This window comes from Pseudorca crassidens, chromosome 19 (genome assembly GCF_039906515.1).
Source record: "Pseudorca crassidens isolate mPseCra1 chromosome 19, mPseCra1.hap1, whole genome shotgun sequence".
Classification (NCBI taxonomy): domain Eukaryota; kingdom Metazoa; phylum Chordata; class Mammalia; order Artiodactyla; family Delphinidae; genus Pseudorca; species Pseudorca crassidens.
In genome coordinates, this window is record NC_090314.1 from 37,522,930 (window position 1) to 37,546,905 (window position 23,976).

General features: G+C 42.9%; 3 protein-coding genes across 15 annotated transcripts in view; 2 read left to right on the forward strand and 1 right to left on the reverse strand.

Moving 5' to 3' along the window:
* The window catches only part of MYO19 (myosin XIX), a 35,186-nt gene extending 32,036 nt beyond the window's left edge, over nucleotides 1–3,150 (reverse strand). For 4 of the 6 annotated variants that reach the window (XR_010937203.1, XM_067714355.1, XM_067714353.1 and 1 more), the window contains exons 1-3: nucleotides 2,517–2,657; nucleotides 1,702–1,858; nucleotides 343–496 (exon numbers count right to left, since the gene is read on the reverse strand). Coding sequence is in view for 5 of the 6 variants with exons in the window: in XM_067714355.1 (XP_067570456.1) it covers nucleotides 343–354 (12 nt within the window). In the remaining variant the exon portion in view is untranslated. Of the gene's footprint in view, nucleotides 1–342; nucleotides 497–669; nucleotides 899–1,701; nucleotides 1,859–2,516; nucleotides 2,658–3,028 lie in introns of those variants that run through there. The other 2 variants (XM_067714351.1, XM_067714352.1) reach the window with 2 other exon arrangements.
* On the forward strand, nucleotides 2,720–6,173 carry PIGW (phosphatidylinositol glycan anchor biosynthesis class W). Of its 2 annotated transcripts, none has more exons than XM_067714365.1 (2): nucleotides 2,720–2,838; nucleotides 4,311–6,173. In XM_067714365.1, exon 2 carries the CDS (start codon nucleotides 4,323–4,325, stop codon nucleotides 5,829–5,831), a length of 1,509 nt encoding a protein of 502 aa, XP_067570466.1. In that variant the 5' UTR covers nucleotides 2,720–2,838; nucleotides 4,311–4,322; the 3' UTR covers nucleotides 5,832–6,173. The 2 variants fall into 2 exon arrangements, with proteins under 2 accessions (XP_067570466.1, XP_067570465.1); XM_067714364.1 differs by lacking the exon at nucleotides 2,720–2,838 and adding an exon at nucleotides 3,167–3,314.
* Nucleotides 6,174–11,228: 5,055 nt separating this feature from the next.
* Nucleotides 11,229–23,976, forward strand: part of GGNBP2 (gametogenetin binding protein 2) — a 31,301-nt gene continuing 18,553 nt past the window's right edge. For 2 of the 7 annotated variants that reach the window (XM_067714356.1, XM_067714358.1), the window contains exons 1-5: nucleotides 11,230–11,369; nucleotides 11,927–12,113; nucleotides 19,348–19,428; nucleotides 20,978–21,231; nucleotides 23,293–23,391. In XM_067714356.1, the coding sequence (XP_067570457.1) occupies nucleotides 12,021–12,113; nucleotides 19,348–19,428; nucleotides 20,978–21,231; nucleotides 23,293–23,391 (527 nt within the window). In that variant the 5' untranslated portion in view covers nucleotides 11,230–11,369; nucleotides 11,927–12,020. Of the gene's footprint in view, nucleotides 11,370–11,926; nucleotides 12,114–19,347; nucleotides 19,429–20,977; nucleotides 21,232–23,292; nucleotides 23,392–23,976 lie in introns of all 7 variants that reach the window. The other 5 variants (XM_067714361.1, XM_067714362.1, XM_067714359.1 and 2 more) reach the window with 4 other exon arrangements.

Consider the following 23,976-nt stretch of genomic DNA (forward strand, 5'->3'; position numbering starts at 1 on the left):
CTGAATAACTCAGGCTGTGAGGGACATCTCTCAGGACTCCCTCACCAGCTCAGGCTTGTAAGGTCACCAAAACGCCCTAAGGATTCCCTCACCCAGCCCATCTTACCCATCCCAGGGAAAAGAGCTAAAAACCACAACAGGGGAGATTCAAATTAGATATCAGGAAGAGCTTCTTGGAAACAGGTGAAAGGCACTGGAATGACTATCTGAAGACAGAAAAGAAGAAAGACCTTTAAGGGGTCTTTCCCTTCTTTCCAGGTCAGAGCAGTGGAAGCTTCATTCAGGTAAATGAAAGATGCGGAGGTGCCTGAGGGCCAGGGTTATCGAAGGGTGAGGGTTTACCTGCTGGAGCATCCTGCTTCAATGTGGTCAGCCAGGGTTCTGGGTCACAGGCACAAGGAGTGCTATCCACCTGGTCATGGGGGCACAGGCTGGGGCATGAGTCCTGCAAAGGGCTCAGTTCTTGAGGAATCTCTGAGACGAATCACCCTAGAGCCTGTGGCATGAGAGGGAAGACAAGGGGCACACACAGGTGATGGCTTCTCCAGGGTGACTCACTCCTGCTCCTCACACCAAACGGGAAGAACCAAAATGAGAACCCGGGTGAGCCTGGGCAGAGAGGGAGAGTCTGTGCCGCCCCCTGCCGATGAGGGAACAGGGGAAACTTACAGGAGCCTCCAGAGGCGCCCTGGGCTCCTTCAGGGCCAGTTTTACTACGGGGTGTGAGGTGGGGCTGCAAATCTTCTGAGTCAGCGTGCCATGCAGGATGAGGACACCGGAAGACAGAGATGCCTCGTGCCCTATCCTCTCCAGCACACAGAAATGTCCTGTCTTAGTACCGTCAGTAGTCAGTGGGGCAGGGAGACTGGAGTCAACTTTTGATGTTCCAGGAAAGTTGCTGTGTGGGACGGAAGCCACAGCTCAGTACTTCACTGGTAAGCCATCACACCTTCCCCACGCACCTTCATTCCTCATCTTGTCTACCTCACAAGGAGTGGCTGTGAAGGGCAACCAGGTGAAAGCACCCTACAAAGTACAACTCCGAATATTCATTCAGAGGGGAAATATTGTTAGTACTAAGGATGGAGGATCCATTTGGGAGCACTAATCAAGTGGAACAGTTCAGTGTCAACTTTAAGAAGGCGAAGATTTCAGAGGAGGGGAACCCGTCCGAGAGAGCCGGTGTTGTGAAGCTGGGCTTAGGCCAATCTCTGAAAAACTGTAAGTGACTCACAGACTTGGAATTTCCCAGGCTTCACACCTCCCCAGCAAGGAAGGATGAGGATGAGAATGAGGGGTGTCAGTAATGAATTGACCTTGGTGGAGACTTTCTTGAGCCCCTGAATACATCCAGCCTTTGAAAGACCTCAGGGATAGGGGCTGCCATGGAAACTGGAAAAACGACAATTCAGGCAGAAGAGGGCATCAGGACTGTGGTGGACACATTCACCCTGGACACTGGCTGGACCCCATCCAGGGGACAGCCATGCAGAGGGCTCCAGAGACTCAAGGCCAACAAAGTTCCCTCAACTAGAAGCTCATCTTAAGAGAGAGGATCGGGGGGAACACAACAGATTGTAGGGTTAGAATCCAAAGCCCACAACCCCTCAAAAGCAGCCTTATTCCGTTCCCTCATTTGCAAAAAGGACTACTAATACCCAGACCTCACAATGCTGAGTTAAGGATCAAATGGGATAGTACCTCTGAGACCGCTTTGCAAATGCTGGTTATTATGACGCAGGGTCCACTTCTTGCCAGAATCAAGTCAGATTAGAGCGGTTTTCTCCAGTTCTCCCAGCTCTTGCTCCCTGTCGGCTTCGCGATTACCAGCCAAGAATTTCTGGTAAGGGAGTGACCACTGTGGGCAGGAGGGAGACGGTAATGAATAGATGAAAACCCCTAGTCAGGGCAGGTGGCAACCTGAACAACAGCTCTCCCCGTCCCTCCTCCCCTCCAGCCTCCGGTTCTCCTCGGCTCAGACGACAGTGGGAGGGCAGACAAGAAGAGCAGGGTAAGGGTCCTGGGAGCCCCGCCCCCAGGTTCCCGGCGGGAACGGACACTCCTTGTCCCCGCGAGGTGCCCGCCGGGCCCAGGGCTGGGATGCCGCTCCGGAAGCACCTGGCACGGGGACAGTATGTCCTTCCTGGGAAGGTGGACGTGACCCCAGCCAAGGGCACGGCTGCCCCGACGCCTCCCGGGGCCAGCCGCCCCCTCCCAGGTCCCTAGCCAAGGAGAGGAGAGGAGCGGGACCTTTCCCCTACCCCGGGCCGCCTCCTGCCGGCTCGGTGGTGAGTGACTATGAAAGGTTCTTGTTCTGGAAAAAGGCAAAGAGCTGGGCTACCTCTTCCTGGGATACGAGAGGGTCAAAAAGAAAAGGCAAAGGGAAGGGAAACGGCGCTTTGGAAAGGGGAGGGAGAGACGCCCCCCTTCTTCCCCAGCGCCGCGGGGGCCCACCGGCCTCCCCTGTCCCTTCGGGCACGCAAAGGGCTTCGGACCCGGCTGGGGGTGGCACTCACCGGTCCCACGGCCTGAGCCGCCCAGCGTGCGGCCCCCGCCGGCCAGACTGGAAAGGCAGACGGGCGGGCCCGGTGAGGCGGCGGGAAGAGCCCGGGTAGGGGAGGGCGGAGGCGGGGTCAGGAGCCAGCCGGAGAGGAGGAAAAGCAGGGAACGCCGGGTCGCAGCCGCGGGCTGCAGCTGGGGCCAAGTGCCTGGGAGCCGGCACGCTCCTCCCTTGGGGCGGGGCGCGCACTCGCTGCGCGGGGCGCACGTGGCTCGTCCGGGGCGCCGGCATCCGGAGTTGGGGGCTTGCTCCAGGACAAAATATTCTGAGAACCTGGGGTAAGATGCAGAGGAGAAGGGAGGGAGGGCTTCAGGGCCTCCGGGCCCTGACGGGGCTGTGGGTCTCGCCGTAGGCAGACCAGGCGCCCTGGCCACCCCCACCCCCCACTGACGAGGCCTCGCCGTGGGGTCTGAGGGCCAGTAGTGAGGTGCGGGAAACGCCCTTCCCGCCCGAGCTCCTCTTACCGACCTGCCGAAGGCCAAGGCCCGAGAGCACCTGGGCTAGGCAAGCCCTTGACAGGGAAGGACGCGCACGGGGAGCCTGCAGGGCGTGGGAAACGCGCACCCTCGTGGGCGGGGACGCGCGCGGGGGGCCGGCCCAGAAACGCAGGCCGCCCGGCGTCGGCCGGAAGCGCTGTTCGGGAGGCGGAAGCGGCTGGCTCGCGCGTGTCCCGCCCTTGCGGGGGTATCCCGTGCCCCGGCACTCTTACGGGTCCCTCTACCTCTGGGCGCAGAGACCACCAGGAACACGTGAGGTATAACGGCCGGCGCGGCCGGGGCGCGTGTCTGTCGGGAAAAGCGCTCTTTTATTTTTAAAGGCCAGCAGGTTTGCATCGATTTGTTCTCGGGAGGTAATGCTGCTGGGCCCAGATAGGCCATTACGCATGCATGCATTCTTTTATTCAATATGGTTCTTGTTTGGCCAACAAATGTGTTCTTCCCAGGTGCCACGTTTCAGACATGGATATGTGGCAGAGAGGTGTTTTATATCCCTTTAAAACAATTAACACTAGTGTGTACTTTACGGCCCCTACTCCTCCTCCACGATTAGCATCCATTCTACCTACCTACACCTTAACCTGTAAATGAGGTAAGGAGTAGCCTGGGGCTCAGGAGATAACTGGAGGATTCGCATTTTGTACTAGAGGCAGGAGGTTCAGAGAGGCTCAGGACAGAAACCCGGGCCCCCAACTCCAAAGTATACTTAAATACCTTCTCTTTCCCTGTCCCTCTTCTCCTCCCGTCTCAGATTTGACTCTAAATCATTAGTGAGGTATATTCAGTTTTCATTATATTATCTTCATGACCTTTACATGCTTTGTAGTAGGAATTTCTATCCTACCGTGAGTCCACTCTCAGGTTATGTATCTCAAATTCACTTTCTTTGTGAGTCTGTCTTATACTGAGAATAGCTAAAACATTTTAACCAGTAGTTTCATACTATTAGTATGACATTCTTATCCTCAGATATTAGTGTTAGGCTTCTTCCAGCAGTCCATGTAAGGGGAATCGCAAGTCCTAGGTTCTGCTCCGAAACTCAGGAATAAGAGTAAAATCAAGTCAGGTGCATATTTATGCAAATTACCAAGTCATGTACATATATATGCCAGTTCCACAGGAACGTTGCTTTCCACAAATGCATCTTAGTTCTCCTACCAGGGATCAAACCCGTGCCCCCTGCAGTGGAAGCAAAGAGTTTTTAACTACTGGACTGCCAGATTAGCCCCATCCCTTTGCTCTTGTTTTCACAGGAAGAAGAAAAAATGTCTCAAAAGCAGATGAAGGAAGCTTTTGTCAGTAACCACAATGGAACGAGCGTGCTGGAAATCACCGAGGGCTTGTGCTTACCTGCACTCTGTATCCTGTGTAGAGGGCTCCTGATCATTGTCTCACAGCACTTATGTTGTTCTTCACATACCTGGAGAACTCGATTCTTCATTGACTTTGCTTTCCTAATAGTTCCCCTGGTGACCACTTTGACCATTTTCGCTTCATTTGTCCTCCTTGAGTATCTCATTGTAATTATCTTTGGGGCAGGGCTGCTCTATGAAACATACTGCAGGAGAACTTGCTATGCCAGAATGCCTGTCGGGAAAATCCTTGAAAAATTCTTGAAAATCAGTATAGAATCAGAATACATTCCAGCCATCTCCTGTTTCCGTGTAATTAACAGTGCATTTACTGCTGTTGCCATTTTGGCTGTGGACTTCCCTCTTTTTCCCAGAAGATTTGCCAAAACCGAGCTCTACGGGACAGGAGCAATGGATTTTGGAGTAGGAGGCTTTATTTTTGGGACTGCAATGGTTTGTCCAGAGGTTAGGAGAAAATATACAAAAGGGTCCAGACTTTATCTTACAAAGTCATTGTACTCTGTTTGGCCATTAGTCTTCCTAGGAGTGGGACGATTAGTCATTATAAAATCCATAGGCTATCAGGAACATTTAACTGAGTATGGAGTTCACTGGAATTTTTTCTTTACCTTAATAGTTGTGAAATTGATAACATCACTGCTTTTGATTATTTTTCCCCTAAATAAATCCTGGATTGTGGCTATCAGCATTACTGTATTCTACCAGTTAGCCCTTGATTTTACCCCACTGAAAAGGTTAATTTTGTATGGCAGTGATGGCAGTGGCACAAGGGTTGGTTTATTAAATGCCAACCGAGAAGGAATAAGCTCTACCTTGGGGTATGTGGCAATACACATGGCTGGTGTTCAAACAGGATCATACGTACTTAAAAAAAGATCACATATCAAAGACTGGATAAAAGTAGCATGTTGTATTCTATTGACAGCTATTGGCTTCTTCATATCTCTTTACATAGTTCAGGTAAATGTAGAAGTAGCATCTCGAAGAATGGCCAATTTAGCCTTTTGTATTTGGATAGTTGCTTCTTGCCTGATCCTTCTTAGTAGTTTATTACTGGGTGATATAATTTTGAATTTTGCCAAATTTCTAATTAAAGGGGCAACAGTACCATGTTCTTGGAAAATTATCCAGTCACCTGCTGCAAATAGAAAGTATTCAGAACCTCTAGTCTCTGAAGCTGAAAGAAAGGAACCCACTCTTTGTTTAATCACAGCAATGAACAGAAACCAGTTAATTTTTTTCTTGCTGTCAAATGTAACAACTGGCCTAGTCAACCTGTTGGTAGATACATTACACAGCAGTACCTTGTGGGCCTTATTTGTACTCAATCTCTACATGTTTACCAACTGCTTAGTTATATATGTGCTGCACTTGCAAGATAAGACGGTAAAATTTTGGTGATCAGTACAGGTAGTATATGTTTTGAGCAATATTATTTTAATGAGGAAGAATAAATACAAAATGGGCTTTTGGCAACTCAGTGTTAAGTGTATTTTATTATAAAATTTTCATTCCTACTCTAACAGTAGTGATGCTTAATATTTTAAATGTATCTCAACACCATGTAAAACAAACCAATACAGAAGAAACAAAGCCTCTTGACTTGTTAGAATATTTATAAATTTCAGTATTTTAAAGAAACTGTTGTGTTTACAGTTGTGATACTGGAAGATTGGAGGGTGAGGAGGAGGATTTTTACTTTCCATCTTTTTTTTTTTTAAATAAATTTATTTTATTTTGGGCTGTGTTGGGTCTTCATTGTTGCACACGGGCTTTCTCTAGTTGTGGTGAGCAGGGGCTACTCTTCGTTGCGGTGCACGGGCTTCTCACTGCGGTGGCTTCCCTTGTTGCGGAGCACGGGCTCTAGGCGCACAGGCTTCGGTAGTTGTGTGGCTCACGGGCTCAGTAGTTGTGGCACGCGGGCTCTAGAGCGCAGGCTCAGTAGTTGTGGTGCACGGGCTTAGTTGCTCCGTGGCCTGTGGGATCTTTCTGGACCAGGGCTTGAACCCGTGTCCCCTGTATTGGCAGGCAGATTCCTAACCACTGCGCCCCCAGGGAAGCCCCTACTTTCCATCTTATATCACCTATTATTCTGTATTTTTTATTGTATGTATTTTATAACATTTACATTAAAATCTCAGTTGTGGAACTGTCAACACTACTGCTCAATTTTAGTCTTTAAGAAACCTCAGTATAAGAAAGCAAATATTTAAAATCAAATACTTATAAAGTCAGAAAACAGTTAAATCCTCCATAGAATAGATGGAATTATTTGTTGTGGTTTATATACTTCATAATTAATGAGACAATAGTTTTGCCTTGAGACAAAGCTGTTGCCTCAAGGCAAAACTAGTCATTTTTTTAGCCTACTTTCTGCTAGGGATGATAAGCAAAAATTTCCTGATACCTTGGATCCTGCAATCTAATGGGGGAAACACATTAAACAACTGTTATAAACTATGTTAAGTCATGAAGTATAGGTTGCCAAGAGTGTCAAATCAAGAATTGACTTTACAGTAGAGTCAAGAAAGTTTTCCCCACAGATGGTATTTTTTGAGCTAGAGCTGATGGATGGGACGAGGAGTTAGTGTTTGTGTGTCTACGGACTAGAGGGGCATATGCTGGTAAGGGTGGGGGTAAACAGCAAATATGACTATTATACTAATTAGTTTACTTCAATTTGTTATATTGATGATGGCTAATTTGGTATTTATGTGGCATTTTATCCTTGCTAACTACAATCAGTTATATTTGGAGGTAATCTATTATTAAAAGAAGTTTCCCCCTAAAAAAATCAGTCTTTTGAACAGTTATATAGCTATAAAAACAAAAGTCAGATTTTATTTTCAATTAAAAAGGAAGACTTGGGGCTTCCCTGGTGGCACAGTGGTTGAGAGTCTGCCTGCCGATGCAGAGGACACGGGTTCGTGCCCCGGTCCGGGAAGATCCCACATGCAGCGGAGCAGCTGGGCCCGTGAGCCATGGCCGCTGGGCCTGCGCGTGCGGAGCCTGTGCTCTGTAATGGGAGAGGCCACAACAGTGAGAGGCCCGCGTACGGCAAAAAAAAAAAAAAAGGAAAACTTGAGGGACTTCCCTGGCAGTCCGATGGTTAAGCCTTCGAATTTCAATGCAGTGGGTGTGGGTTCAGTCCCTGGTTAGGGAGTTAGGATCCCACATGCCTCAGGGCCAAAAAAACAAAAATGTAAAACAGAAGCAATATTGTAACGAATTCAATAAAGACTGAAAAAAAAAAACCTTGAAATTTAATCAATAAGATTATAGTGTGTAAATTAAGCATGACTAGGAAAGGTGATTGGTTTTCCTGCTATGTCACAGTGCTAATATCCTACAACTTACCTGTTCAAAGCATTCATAGGAGGCTGAGAGGCTCTAACCATATTGTCCTCTCATTAAAAAAATAGTAATTTAAAGTATTTGATGACAATGAGCATGTGTCTAATTGGTCTGCTGCTTCTTGTCCTAGGTCTTAAATATCTCTCAGTAAGTTTGTCTCCCAGTTACAGACATTGAATCACAACTAAGAATGAAAGGTACTGTGTGTTTATTCCACCTCCAGTTAGGGAAGTCATGTAAGAGAAAGCTAATGAAATTGCATTAATAGAAACAGAAATTAATAAGGAAAAAAAAGACCATTCTGACTTGATTTTATAGAAGAGAAAGAGATCATTCAATAAAGATTTACTGAGTTCCAGTAGGCCAGATATAGGTCCCGGGGGAGACAAAAGAAAATAAGATCCAGCCCTCAAGGAGCTTACATTTTAACTTGTGGATCTTATTTTTCCTTTAAAATTTGTTTAGTGGGGAAAATGTACCTCTGTTTTTGACAGATAGAACACAACTTCCCACTGTCAGGTCATGAAAAAGAAAACCCAATTCACAGATACTCAGATCTGGACAACTGTGGCAATTTAAATAACATCCTGCTGTTGATTTTGCTACCACATAAAACAATGTGGTTATTACAGTGAAAACAACAGTATGTATTCTAATGAATTTTCAGCTGTCAATTTTGAGGACAGAGAAGCGAGGGGGAAAGAGAAGAAAGGAAGAATATAATCCAGTCTAGGACCTTATCCTATGACCTTCAGTAAGTGACTCATTCCCATGCCTTTAATTTTACACAATTAGAAACTGGGGATGTCTACCACATATATATTAATAGCTTTGTGTTCAGAAAATGACAATTTTTATTGAGCACCTTGTCCAATAGGTTGTATAAATTATACAAAAACATACTTTGCTCCCTAGGAATTTGTGTATAGTCTATGAAGATAGGAGTATAAGGAACAAATCAATATTCTTTTTTTTTTTTTTTCCAAATCAATATTCTTCTTTTCTTTTAAACTCAGGTAGCTTGGAGACTAGTCATATCTCATTTATGTCGGAGTTTTGTGCTTGGCTTCTCACACATTGTTGACCTCCCAGAGAAGAAAAAGAATGGTATTTTGCTGATAATTTACCACATCTCCATCACACCAACTGTTCTTTACGAGGTACCAGCAAAATATCTTCTGCTGTTGATTGCCCACTCTTTCTTGGCCTTTAAAATTCTTTACCCTTGCCCTTCACATTGCCAATATCGAAATTTAAAAAAGGCAACAACTGGCTTTTTTTTTTTTTTTTTTTGCGGTACGCAGGCCTCTCACTGTTGTGCCCTCTCCCGTTGCGGAGCACAGGCTCCGGACGCGCAGGCTCAGCGGCATGTGGGATCTTCCCGGAGCGGGGCACGAACCCGTGTCCCCTGCATCGGCAGGCAGACTCTCAACCACTGCGCCACCAGGGAAGCCCCTGGCTTTTTTATGCAATCATTTATTTTGTTAATTAAAGGTAAGCTCTCTGAGGCAGATACTTAGTCATGAAATATTTGCTGCAGCACTAAATATTATATTTGCTTAGTTGAAAATAGACCAATAGCGAAAAAGAGTGCCTGCTCTAAAATGAAGATACATAGTTAAAACGTCTAAAAACTGTTTTACAGGGAAGTAATTTTCTAAGCATTTTCCCCTCAAATGTTGGTTTTATCACAGTTGTAGCGCCCAGGCTACCTCCTTGAGAAAGAGCAATTTATCAAGCAAAATTAGCTTTTTAACCTTACAATAAGTACTTATTAAATACCTATAGTATGTGAAACATTGTCCAAAGATACTAAGCAGTGTGCTCAAATCCAAATCAGGGAAAGTAATCTCAGATGGAAAGAGACTGTTCTGGTCTCCTCGTTTTGTTACGTTTTATATCTGGGTTTTAATGCCTTTTCTAACTTAGATTTAAACCCCCAGGGTGAATACTCTTTCTTTGCTAGTACCCAGTGTGTACTCAGTAATGAAAGTTATTAAAGTTAGCACCTATATATTGAACTTGTCATTTTCAATGTCCTTTACCAACCGTCATCCAAAGTAAGTTTAAAAGGTATAAAGTAGGCACATTAACCGACATAGTCTTTAGAGGAGCACCTACAGATCTTAAAAGCCACAGTATTCTTTTTCCTTGGGAGCGTTTTACATAAAACACAAGATTCTCTAAAAATGTGCAGGTTTTGGCTATGTAGTCTAACTTGTCAGAACCTACATGCACATCCTATATGCCTATTAAATTTAAGCTAAGGACCATACACTGTTCTGCTCTCCTAACATGGCCAAAGACATAAATACTTACTGGATAATCACACCTTTGGGACTGAACAATGGTTCTTCCAGTTTACTATGTTACCTAACCTAACAGTGACCACACAATGTCGTTAAGTCAACGTGGCTAAGGGGTTGCATGCACTATGAGGTTTTTTGTTGCGAATCTCTACGGTTTCATGTGGTGACCAAAATACTTTTTAAAGATCAGTATCACAGCTCTAGCCTATTCTACCAGGATTAGTTAGTTGTAAGAGCAGCAAATGTATTGATCCTTAAAATCGTGAAGACTTTCATAGGCACAATACTTTCCAACAACTATATTGGCCTCCAAAGCCTTCAGGGTAGGAACCGAGTACATGATGGCACGCTGTGGCTTGTCAGCAGCTCTGCTTCTCAGGAGAGGGTCAGAGGGAAGGGCCTTTGGCCAGCACCAGCACTTTGCCCAAGGGAATCAGTGTCCTTTCTGAGCCTCTAAGTTAATATTAACCCAGTCCAAGAAGTTTCTCTGCCCAGGACGCATACACAAGCCACTCTCCACATAGTCTTCTATTTGTCTCTAGTGTAACAACGACAACGAAAAGCTGTCAGCACTTAAATATTTTCTGCCCCCTCGGCGAGATCGCGAATCGAGTCTGGGAAACAGTAATCCGGGGGGCTCCTGGTAGATCAGGGGGTCAGGGAAAGCGGCGTCAAGGACCCAGAGTTTGTCCCTTAGCCCCCAGATGCACGTCTCCACTCCCTCACTCCCACCTTTTGCTCTCACTGATTTGGAAAGCCTCAGCTCCTGCCCACTTACCCAAGTCCTCACTGGGCCCCGACCCTCGGATCGGCCCTGAGTCACTTCGGCTCCGCTCCCTTCGCCTCTCGGCCCTCGGGAGAGCGGTTTCCAGGCCCGCGCAGCGGAGGACTGAGTTTAGGCCTACTCATCCCTCATAGCAGCCCTATTTCGTATTTATTTGAGTAGCTAGACTCGGTGGAAGGTGCCGGTAACGCGTTGGAGACACCCGGGGGAGCAACCCACCGCCTCCGCTAGGGCTTCGAAAAACGCGACTCAGGAGCGTGGGTCTGGAGTCTCGCGAGAGGAGGCGGGGCCCCCGCCCGGCGCTCTCGGCCCCTCCCTGTCCCACCCTCCCCACGTCCCCCGCCTTCCCTCCCCACGTCCCCCGCCTTCCCTCCCCCACTCCCCGTGGCGCCAGCGGCTGACTGAGCCTGGAGAGGAAACGGTATTCGGAGCCGCGCTCCCGCCCAGGCCGGCCCTGACGCGGGCCTTGTCAGCCGGTAACGGGGAGCCGAGGTGGGGGTCAGGGAGGCGACCACGAAAACGGTGAAAGTCAGAACCGGGAGGCTCCTCCGAGAATGGCTAGGAAATGGTCTGAGCCTCCCACCTCGGACTCCGCAGAGCTGAGGCGGGGTCGACCCCTCCCAGGGGCGGGGTCGCGCTGGGCAACTGCAGCCCAGGGGACTCACTGGGCGGGGCTCGCCCTTAAAGGGGGAGAAGGGGTCAGCTGGAGGCTGAGGGCCCCCGGGCAGCGGAGCGGAGGCCGGGGGTGGGGTCCTAGAGCCGGGACTCCGCTGACGGGCTAGGGAAGCCCCAGGGCCGGCGGGTCCCCTCCGCCTCTCCTTTGGACCCTGACTGGAGGCCGGCGGGGTGGGTGTGGGGGTGGGGAGGGAGAGCGGCGCGAGGGGGCGGGTCCCGGCGTTGCTCGGCGCTGATTGGCTGAGCGCGTGTGGAATCGGGTGATGGGAAACGCAGCTCAGATCTCCCGTCCCTCCTGCTCCTCTCCCTCCCCCCCGTGGCGAATGTGCTGCGCGGCGGCGGGTGCTTACGCTCGCGGGGTTTGGCTGTTGCAGGCAGGAGCTGGGAGGAGGCGGCAGCGGCAGGAGCGGCGGCGGCGGCAGCAGCTGGGAGGAGGTGGTGACGGTGGCAACGGCAGCGTCGGGGACGATGGCGCGACTGGTGGCAGTGTGCAGGGACGGGGAGGAGGAGTTCCCCTTCGAGAGGAGGCAGATTCCCCTCTACATAGACGACACCCTCACGGTGAGCGGGCCGGGCCGGGCCAGGCTCGCCGCTCCCCTGGCAGCTGTTTCCCCTCCTCCCCCTCCCCCAGGCCGAGCGCTGCGCACTGGAGAAAGAGTGTTGCAACTCCTAGGCGAGGCCTTCTCTCCGGCAGGCCCCGCAAACTCGCCTTTGCAGTGGGTGGCTCGCTAACCTTTGCGGGGCCCCAGGCTAGCGCTCCGTACGCACTTTGAGCCCCTCACCCCAGCTCTCCCTGCTTTTTTCAACCCTCTAGCTTCACCCTTTCCCTTTAGCAGACGGTGCTTTTGCCAAAGCACGCGCCTCGGATACGGGTTGAAGGATATTGGGCGTCAAGGGCCTATCCCTTACAGAAACGACCTACCCTCGGGGAGGCTTAATTATCTGGAAATGTCGCAGCTGCGCTGCTACCTGTCTATTTTCTATCTTAATACTACAGCTCTTCATAAGCATAATTACTGAGGGCAGAGTGACATGCTCTTGCACAGTAAAGATTCCACTAAAATGATCTGATTTCGTTATAGTCTCAATATGCCCGTACATTAAAACTGTTCGAAATGATTGTATTGCTAGGCCATGACTCTTCAAAATGGACTTTCTTGTCATTAGTTATTCTTTACAGGTAGCCTTTTCAAAGGAAGCAAAGTGATTGAATGTGTAAGAGCATTGTAAAAAGCTGATTGCTCATCTTGAATGTCAAAACCCAGTTCTGAGTAGTTTTCCTTTTTAGCGTGGTACAGCATTACAGACCCTCTGCCCTGTGTTGCTGTAGTATTTCCTTTAAAAGGAAATGGTAGAAATTTGAATTGAATCTGAACAGGAAATGAGTGCAGTTGCTTGCCACAATTGCTTACGAAATGAAATGAACCTTTTCTGAATATCTTGAAATCTGCGTTTTGATGATGCTGAAGCTTTGGATTATACATTTGCCTGCTTTGATAAGGTGTTGTGTCTTCATCGTAACACCTTTAGCTTTTTTCCTTTTCAAAGGCAGTTGATCTGTTTTGTTCCTGAATTTCTTTTTTGCAAATATCTACTGAACTTTTTTCAAATTTTGTATAAAATGCAAGTCATTGTAGAGATGCCAGTCTATGCCTTTCTGTTTGCCAGTCTCAGTTAAGACTTGATTGAGCTGCAGTACCTTTAAAAGGATTAGAAGAGCTATTGAATGACTTAATTTGTTAGAACTTTTTAAGTGAAAGCATCTATAATTATCCACGTGCATTTTTTTTCATGGAAAAAGGTAGAATGATTTGGGCTGATATAAGGTAAATAGAATTTGTGTTGTTGAATTAGAAAGTGTACTTGTATGCCGTGGTCATGATTTCTGCACTTTTTGCATTAAAAGTATAATGGACTTGTATTTTAAGTAGTTTTTTAAAAAACTAACACTGATCAAATTAAATGATGCATTTTTCAGTTTGAAAACTAATATGAGTTCATGTGTTGATATTTTCTTTCTTCTCTCTCCCTCCAACACAGACACTTTTCTAGAGCACATAGTTTGGTATCAACCTTTTATGTTTATTGTCCCAGAAAGCCTTTGAAGTTAAAAAAAAAAAAAGTTCTGTGTGTTTGGACATAAGATTACTATTGAGTGTATACTATCAAAACAGGGGAAATCAAACATAAGTTTGAGTATTTACAAAAATTTAAAAGACACTGATTCTCCTTATGCTCACGTCATCACCTTTAATGTGAATGTAGCATTGATACATCCATCATGTAGTGCTTTAAAATAGTCAGCTTGGGGGGTTTTATACTCTATTCTCTATACAATGATGAATTTCCAAAATTTTCCAAAGAAAAAGAGGTAACCTGCCCTGTGATTTGTTTTTGTACTTATTTCTCTAGAGAAGTTGGGATTGGACTGACCTGGTGGTTGAGTTTCATTTTTATTGTATTGTGGACTTGTGACCCAGGCAAATAAAATTTAGGCTTACTCAACTTAAATATCTTAAAATAGCATTTTATTTAGGAAAAGGTGCAGTTTTTCTTTACTGTGGAAGGGTTTTTATCACTAGGAAATGAGTGAGACTATATATTGCTTTGTTATGGAACTTATACACGGTCATTGAATGCTGGTTAGTGAAAAATCTTGTCAAGAATGCATCATATTTAGGGAAACAAGTTTCAGAACCATTCTACCAAACGCTACTTAAAGGAATAATGTAGAGCAAACACCTGTTGGGGAAGAGGGAGGGGAGAAGCCTGCAGCAGAGGGTTATGCACGGGTCCATTGTTAGTTTGATGGCATTGTCACCCTGAAGTTAACTTTTGGTTTGGTCTTTGTTCCTAGGGTCCATAGGTAATGCACTGAGGAAACATTGTGTGATCATTATTTCCAGTAGTCTTAGAATCTTGTTAGCTTCTAGATGTTAAGTCTAGTTGTAATGTTTACAATCAGTTACAAATATTTGTCGTTTTAGTAACAGAAGCTGAAACCTCTACTTAGGTAAACTGGGCAATTTTAAGTTGGATTTGTAAAATGAAATTAACAAGCTTGTATGTGAGGAAGTAGCCTCCTCTTTCATGTGGTATGTTGTAGCCGCATTTAAAAGACTCATATGGCAGTTTAGTGGGTTTGAATACTTGAGTACAGTGCTGACGTAGGTGTATTTCAGAAAATCTCCAATAAGTAAACTGGTGGAATATTCAGGAAAGTGGTACACTATGTAGCCAAAATGCTTTTCAGTGTTATTAGAATTATAGAATAGCAGATGGACAGAATACAGATTTTATTTTAAAGACATCTTTGAAGAATTAAGATTTTTAAAGTATTTTTAAAGGAATTAATAGTCAAAATATATACTCCTTATAAAATAATCTTGAAAAATAATTGCAAAACAAATTATCCTTAACCCTACTTCCAAGAGATAGCTAAGAATATAGCAGCATTTGGTGTAGTTCCCATCATAGACACAGATGCAGAGTTGAGATCTACCGTTTTCTGTAACACTTTATATCTTGCTTTTTTCTCACTAAATGTAATATTGAGAACATTTTCTCTTGTCATTCTTAAACAGCTTTAGTGGCCATGTTGTGTGACATTCCATAATGTAATCATTCTCCCTTTGTTGGACATAGAGGTGGTTCTAGTTTTTACTATGAATAATACTCTAAGAATATAAATAATGCATAAATCTTTGCATTAACAATTTTTTTTCAGGGTTTTGGAGGAAAATTACGTGTCAAAGGATAAAAACCTTTTATAAAATTATTGATGCATACTGTCAGATTGCTACAATATTTCTGGAACACAGTTTACCCTTCTAATTCAAACCAATCTAAAAGGGACTAGAAACTCTGATAAAGGTTTTTTGATTGAGACTTAAAAAAGATTTTAAAATGTAGCATATCCTTTTGGGGATTAGGTATTTAGCATCAGTTAGAAGTTTAGTATTTATTGTTTGCTTTCAACTCTTGATTAAATATTTAACTAATTTACCAAAGGTGATAGATGTTGCAGGTGGCTGTGAGGATAAGGAAGTAAAAAACTAAAACTAAAGGGACAATGATTTTTAATAAATACAAGCTTAGTATTGTTGGGTTAGAGCTTGTGAGAATGTGCTAAGAACAGATTATTTGTGGTCAGGAGAAACCAGGACAGATACTTAAGAGTGAAAGTGGGTAATGGATTCAATATACTTTATAAAGCAGTAATTGCAGGACAATGACTTGTTCTATCTTTGGCTTGCTAGGGATAGGCAACCTCATCATGAAGCCAAACACTAATGATTCCTCTGTGAGACCACACCTGAAATACTTTACATGACCATCTTCCTTTAGGTAACCTAGAATCTGAAGATTAAGTCAAGGAAGTGGTTTTAAAGAATGGGGAAAAATAGTGCTGCTATCCTCTATCTTCCTCTTTTTCTTTTTTCCCTTTTTTCCCTTTTATTGTGGTGTCATCATTGAAGAGCATATAGTGATTGGCCAGTAAACAGCAAGGTAAAAAGCCATTGTCCTAAGTGAATGGCAAGGACAGTAGTTACTTAGTGTGAGTGCAAAGTTTCTAACCCAGTGGTATTGAGTATGTACAAGAGAAAATTTAGTATTATCCAAGCCAGTGAAACCCAGGAAAGATGCAGTAATAGACCTGATCTTGACATTTATCTGTACTAGTTAGGTGAAAATGAAATGATTGGAAATGAGGGGTTTTTGGTTTTTTTTAAATTTTAACCCTGTTTATAGACTTTTTAAAAAGGATTCCTAAAGTAGGTATTATCCATTAAATTTTATATACGTATATATATATATATGTGTATATATATATATATATTTTTTTTTTTTTGCGGTACACGGGCCTCTCACTGTTGTGGCCTCTCCCGTTGCGGAACACAGGCTCCAGACGCCCAGGCCCAGCAGCCATGGCTCACAGGCCCAGCTGCTCCGCGGCATGTGGGATCTTCCCGGACCGGGGCACGAACCCGTGTCCCCTGCATCGGCAGGCGGACTCGCAACCACTGCACCACCAGGGAAGCCCCATACATATATATTTTAAAGGTCAGCTGGTAGGTCTCAGTATGTTAGGTGTATTTTTTGACCTCTGCTTTAATTTTTTTTTCCTATAAATTTATTTATTTATTCATTTTTGGCTGTGTTGGGTCTTCGTTGCTGTGCGCAGGCTTTCTCTAGTTGCGGTGAGTGGGGGCTACTCTTCGTTGCGGTGCGCGGGCTTCTCATTGCGGTGGCTTCCCTTTGTCGCGGAGCACGGGCTCTAGACGTGCAGGCTTCAGTAGTTGTGGCACGTGGGCTCAGTAGTTGTGGCTTGTGGGCTCTAGAGCTCAGGCTCAGTAGTTGTGGCACACTGGCTTAGATGCTCCGCGGCGTGTGGCATCTTCCTGAATCAGGGCTCGAACCCGTGTCCCTTGCATTGGCAGGCAGATTCTTAACCACTGCGCCAACAGGGAAGCCCCTGCTTTAATTATTAAAACAATAAAATATGGTTGATCAGAATAAAAATAATTCACTTACACGGAGTCAGTTTAGGATTTCACCTATGAACTGGACTGGAGAGACCTTGATTTGGTAAATTGAGTAGCTTTGATCTTAAAGTAGTATAGGTAATTGTCTCAGTTTTTTTTTATGGTGGCAATTAATATGTGGTGAAATGGTGTATATTTGTATAAAGCAAGTGGAAATGCAAATCAAGGTATTAGTTGCTTAAATGGTAGATGTGGAGTGACCTGCAGTGTTCTGTTGAGCTATGTGGCTTTAAAAGTTTATCCTATACCTTTTTTATGACTTGACAGTTAATTTCTTAGTGTTTTAAACCATGTGGTGATTCCAGAAAACATAATGTGAGTTAATTGCAGTATTCTTTTTTCAGTCTTCATGGGTCAGGATTTCTAATACCAGGATTATTAAGATGACTTGATGACCAGTTTTACTTTGTACTGTTGGCAAAGTTAATATATGACAGTGTTTAGAGCAATGGCTAGTATGCATAAAGCTACATTAAATGTCTTTATTATTATCACCACCACTCTTTGGAGATAAGACAACTCTGAGAGGGAAAACTGGAGAGAAGTTGATTAACCTGAAAACTGGATAATTGATCCTAAAATTGTGAGATAAGGACATGTAGTCTGTATGTATGGAAGAAGAAACTTCCAGAATAGTAAAAGCTATTGAAATGGAAGCATGTCTCTGAATATGGTATAATGAATATAGAATTGGAAACAAGGAACAGTAGCTCTTTCCCCGGTAATAAGTGGTATATGTGTATTATAATACATTTGGGAAAGATAGGAACATGTAAAGAAAAAAGTCATGTATCTTTTCACTGCCTAGAGATAGCCACATCTAATATATTATGTATTTTCTTTTTCTGTAAGAAAATATACACATAAAAATTTGAATCATATTGTACATGCAGTTTTTGAGCCTGTGAAATACACTGAAGTCCTCTGGATTGTTGCATCGGTGTTGGCGTCATTGTCCATCCTAGTATCCACTTGTCTTTCTAGTTCACATATCCAGTAGTCCCTTCTTAATAAAGAAAATGTCTTATATCTGTTGCTTATATTTGCCTTACTTGTTTAGTCCTCAGTTTACTGCTAGAACAAGCATGTTTTTAGGCTCTCATTTCTAATGTGGAGGGGAAAGAATGGTCACTTGATTAAAGAAGCAGGTCTTTGTGGTGCTGGTTGGTGAAGGGAGGAATCTTTTTAAGATCACATTCAGGTGGGTGGGGTTTTTTAGTTTTTTGGTTTTGCCTCAAATGGTCTCTTTATCCTGACTTCACTCTTTGGGTGTGTAGGAGTTTGTGCCCCTTGTCATCTGGAAATAGAAGTTTGTTCTAGCACAGTATGTTTGATATGTTTAACAGTGTTTTAGTTAAGATACAAATGTGTTACTTTATTTCATTGTTTTGAAGGCATACTTTTTTTTCACATTTAACATCTCTGAAATTGGTATGCTTCTTTCGTTTGGTGACATTTTCCAGTTATAATGGCTCTTTTCTAGTGGTACATAACTAAGGTACTTTGGTGATGTCACAAATCAGTGAAATGTGCTGATTACTAATTCCCATTATCTGACATCCTGCGACATCCTTAAGCTTTATGTATCCCTCTTCCTCTGGTAGTGAATTTTGATAATCGAATAAATATCACAGTATATTTTTTTCGGTTCATGATTAGAGCAAACATTTACTATGTGCTGGGTATTATTCTGAGTGTGTGTGTGTGTGTGTGTGTGTGTGTGTGTGTGTGTGTAGTGAAGTCATTATATAGTCATTTACGTGGTAAGATTTATTATATTCTGTAGTTGAGGAATAACTGAAAATATCAGGATATTTAATGTAAGATATCAGGTTATTTCACTTATTAAATGCTATTATTAGCCACTGCAACAAACATTTTAAAATATAATTTAATCCTCACAACCCATTTGATGAGAGATACGAAAAATTATTATTTAATCTCATTTTACAAATGAGGAAGCTGAAAATCAGGTTAAATAACTTGCCCAGAATTATGACATAAATTGTAAGTGATAGAGCTGGGATTTGAATTCAAGTCTGCCTGACTTCAGTGCCCTTGATTTTAATGACTATACCATTTCTAGCTTTAGAAACTGTAACTTGGATTTTTTTTAACTTTTTGATGGAAGTGGGAGGGAGCAAATTGGGCTTTAGGGGTCTATTTCTATCCTAGGAGACTATAAAATAGTCTGTATCATGTGCTCAAAGAGGATAAAATAATTGATTTTTATTTTTTTGCATATTAAGATGGTGATGGAATTTCCTGACAATGTGTTAAATCTCGATGGGCATCAAAATAATGGTGCACAACTAAAGCAGTTCATTCAGGTAATAGTTTTAAAAATTAATGTTTTAAATGGTGTGTGTGTGCGCGTGTGCGCATGTGTGTGTATGTATGTATGTGTGTTTTAAAGAGTCATTTACAATTTTACCTGTAAGCATTAATTTTGTTTTACCCAGGACTCTTTAGGTCTTAAGATTGCAGTGAGGTTGCTTTCTTTTACTGTTGTTCCAGGTATATTTACATACCTGTGATGTGAAAGATTTGGTGGTGGTGTGTTATCATGTTACATGTCTGTAAGGCTTTAATTTCACCAGTTTAAATTTAGTTTAAATTTAATTTCCCTGTTTTTAGAAGGTAGAGCAGACAGCTTTTCATTGAGAACTTCGTTTTTTTCTGTAGTAATTGTTTTGTTCAGTAAAAAAAATTAATCTTGTATAGTGAATTTTCTGATTTTTATTTGTTTTTTAATTTAATTTTTTATTGAAGTATAGTTGATTTACAATGTTGTGCTAATTTCTGCTGTACAGCACAGTGACTCAGTTATACACATATATATGTTCTTTATATTCTTTTGCATTATGGTTTATCCCAGGAGATTGGATATAGTTCCCTGTGCTATACAGTAGGACCTTGTTTATCCATTCTAAATGTAATAGTTTGCATCTACTAACCCAAAACTCCCAGTCTTATTTCATTATTAAACAGTGTGATACTTTGTAAATACACTATATATGATCAAGGTAAAGGAAGATAAATGGTTACTTTATTTCAAAATTCTATTTCAACTTTTGGAGAAAACTTTGAATTAAAGGTTAATAGTAAATGTGAGAATATCCTTTTTGGGAGTTATCTTACTTTCTCATCTGTTTTTTTTTTTGTAAACTGGAGGTATTACTTGTAGTATAACTATAACTCCATCTAAGTAGAAGTTATTTATGAGTTTTGCCCATTTCTCTACAGCTATGGTTCTCAGTCATTTCTCTTCCTTGTCATAACCAACAGATAACATTCATATGCACCAGCATTTTAGTTACTCACTGCAGGCTCCTACATAGGTAAGATAGGCCTTGTTCTCTCCCACTAATCCATGACATACCTGCCCATACCTCCAGGTTGAGAATTGCTGCTCTACATGATCACTATCCTGACTTGACTTGTGTAGCTAAATGTAGTGTGTTGCTAAAGGTTGAGAAAAAGACATGGTAAAGCTGCTTTGTGTCTTTATTCTTTTCTTTCTTTCCTTTCTGAAATTTTTTATTTTAAGTGAGAGTACTAAGCTTAATGCACATTTGACAGGCACTAAATTTCCACATGCAGGGCTTCTTTTTCCTATGCTGGGTCACATACTGCATAGCCCTGTCATCCTAAGTGGAGTTTTTTATACCCTAAATTCTAGAACGGGGATTTGTGGAGCAAACTCAGTACAGCATGGACAAGGCCGACTGCCTTGCCTTACTGACTCAGTTGCAGATAGAGATGGCAAGCCCTGCCCAGGCTGTACTCACTGCACAAGGATAGGAACCAGAAAGAGTGGTGAAAGAGTCATTTCATGTCTTTCTTACAAACTCTATTTTTCTTTCCCTCTTCTCTCAGCGACATAGTATGCTTAAGCAGCAAGATCTAAGTATTGCCATGGTGGTGACATCGCGTGAAGTCTTGAGCGCACTTTCTCAGCTTGTCCCATGTGTTGGTTGTCGTCGAAGTGTGGAGCGCCTCTTTTCCCAGCTTGTAGAGTCTGGAAATCCTGCCCTTGAACCCCTGACTGTGGGGCCCAAGGGAGTCCTATCTGTAACTCGAAGCTGCATGACTGATGCAAAGAAACTTTATACATTATTTTATGTACATGGGTGAGTATAATCAATTAAGAAACAATGAGTTTGTTAAATTTTTAAACTTGGTGACAGTGGCAGCTTTTTTTCTAAATTTGGTTGGGGCAAAGCTTGAGTCCAGATTCAACACTTTTATTGAGTAACTCCTATGTGCCAGTGACTGTAAAGTTTCTTTTCTCATGTGGGGAGAGGCAGGCAGTAAACAAATACATAATTTGTCAAGGATGTTAAGTTACAAGGACAAACCAGTAAGGGAGATAGACAATGAGTGGGTAGAATTCATATGGAGAGTGGTCAGGGAAGGCCTCTCTGATAAAATGACATTGAATATAGACTTGAATGAAGTGAGTGAAGCATGTAGATATCTGGGGGAAGGCAAAGAAGGAGCAGCAAGTGTAAAGGTTCAGAGGTGGGAGTTTTCCTGGAATGTTTGAAGAACAGCAAGGGAGCCATTGTGGCTGGAGCCAGATGAATGAAGGGAATGGTAATAAAAGATGAGGTCACAGGAGTACTAAAAGGCCTAATTATGGAGTGCCATCTTGAGGTCTTTTGTATTTTTAACTCTGAGATGGGAAGATTTGGGAAGGTTTTGAGCAGAGGAATACATGGTCTCCCTTGAAGTTTTGCTTACTGTCACCTCTGTGTTGAGAATAAGTAGAAGGGTCATGGAAGGGTGGAGAAACAGGCTTGTTTAATATAGTCCATGCAAGAAATAATAGTGACCAGTATAGTGGCCACGGAGATAATGAGGAATGGTTGGATCCTGGATATATTTTGAGGAATGAGCCAACAGGATTTCTGGGTAGATTGGATATGGAGGAGGGCATCAAGGATGATTCCCAGATTTGGGGTCTAAAGAGCAGGACAGATGGTTTCCATTTCCTGAAGTGGGTAGGCCTGGAGGAGAGAGGAGCACTTTTGCAGAACTCACTTTTGGATGTGTTAATTTGAGATAGCAGTTGGACGTCCAGGTAGAGTTCAGAGAGTTCTGGCCTAGAGATATAAATTTGTGTCATCAACATATATATAGTATTTATATGTATATTTAAACCCATGAGATGAGATGTGATCACCAAAGGGTAAGTGTAAATAGGAAAAGAGAAGAGGTCTGAAGACCAAACCTACTTTGAGGTGGTGGTAGAGACTTTGGATTTTTACTCTCCCTCAGAAAAGAAGCCTTGGAGGGTTTTTGAATCGAGAAATAACATAATGTGATTTTTGTTTTGAAAAGATGACTCCAGCTGCTAAGTGAAACATAGTGTGTAAAGGCAAACTGTAGAAGCAAAAAGACCATTTGGGAGGCCAGTTGTTGCAGTTGATTAAGCTAGAGAGGCGAGTTGGACAAGGGTGGTAACGGTGGAGGTGATGAGACATGATTTGATTCTGAATATATTTAAAAGTTAGAGTTGACAAGCTTTGCTGATTGGATGCAGGGTTTGGATAGTTAGCCTTATGTATCTCTATATTTGCATAAAATTTCTGTTGAAGGCTCCTCATCAGGGATAGTGTATATACTGTATCTTTTATTGTTTATAGTGTATCTTTTAGTGTATATAGTGTATCTTTTATTGTTTCCTTTTTTTTTTTTTTTGGCCGTACTACGTGGCTTGTGGGATTTTATAATAGTTCCCCGACCAGGGATTGAACCCGGGCTGTTAGCAGTGAGAGCACGGAGTCCTAACCACTGGACCGCCAGGGAATTCCCAAGGATAGTGTATGTTTAGATATCTAATGTTTGGACAAGGGAGTATGGCTGAGAGTCAGGTAGCAATCAGTCATAAAATATTTGAGTGCCAGGCACACTGCTAGATACAATGCAGATGCAGGGATGAATGAGAGACATGTAGTCTAGGGGCAAGAGTATGTTGAATAGGGCAGGTCTTCAATGTTTCGATAGGCTATGAATGGAAAGGGAATATAAATGTACTGACTCTTGGGTTAGAGTTTGATGAGAAATTTTCAAAGTAAGTGATATGTCTAATACTTTACATATACTTCTCACTAAAAGGCATAGAGATTTTGAAAATTCTAAAGAAAAGTTAATATTAATCAAACCTTTAATGTTTTATTTTTAATTAGGTCCAAACTAAATGACATGATAGATGCTATTCCAAAAAGTAAAAAGAACAAGAGATGTCAGTTGCACTCCTTAGATACGCACAAACCAAAACCTTTGGGGTAAGTAGAAATGATTATCAGGATGCTTTGTCGGTGTTAAGATTATAAATGTTGATCACATTTGGTGAAAAGAAAAGAAGCCCTGCTAGTTTTATTTCATTAATTGTTTACACTGTAACATAAAAACCATTTAATTGGTCAAAATAAATGTCTCCTGGTTCTGTAGGCCTTTTTGCATTGGGACTACATAGGTTTGATTTTTTTTTTTTAAGTTTTTTTTTTCCTTGTATTAAATATGTTTCAGAGAAAGGAGGTTGAGATCTTTGTGGAAATTTATGTAGCCAATATTAAATTTTTCAAAGTCGTGGTATCGTTTTTTTAATCTATGTAATAGTCATAATGTATAAATTATTTTTCTTGTCTTCCTTGTCTCTAGGTCTCCCTAATAATTTATCAAGGATTTAAAAAAAAATCTTGAATCAGTTATAGCAATGTGAATTTATGTAACTAACTTGCAGTTTTCTTCTTGGTTAGGAGCTACAGTGTCCAAGGCTGCTTCTGCCCCCAGAAGCAGCACAGTGTCACAGTTGCCCCTTCAAAATTGCTTGGGGTTGGGGGTGGTAAGGAGAAGCAGTGGAATTTGAA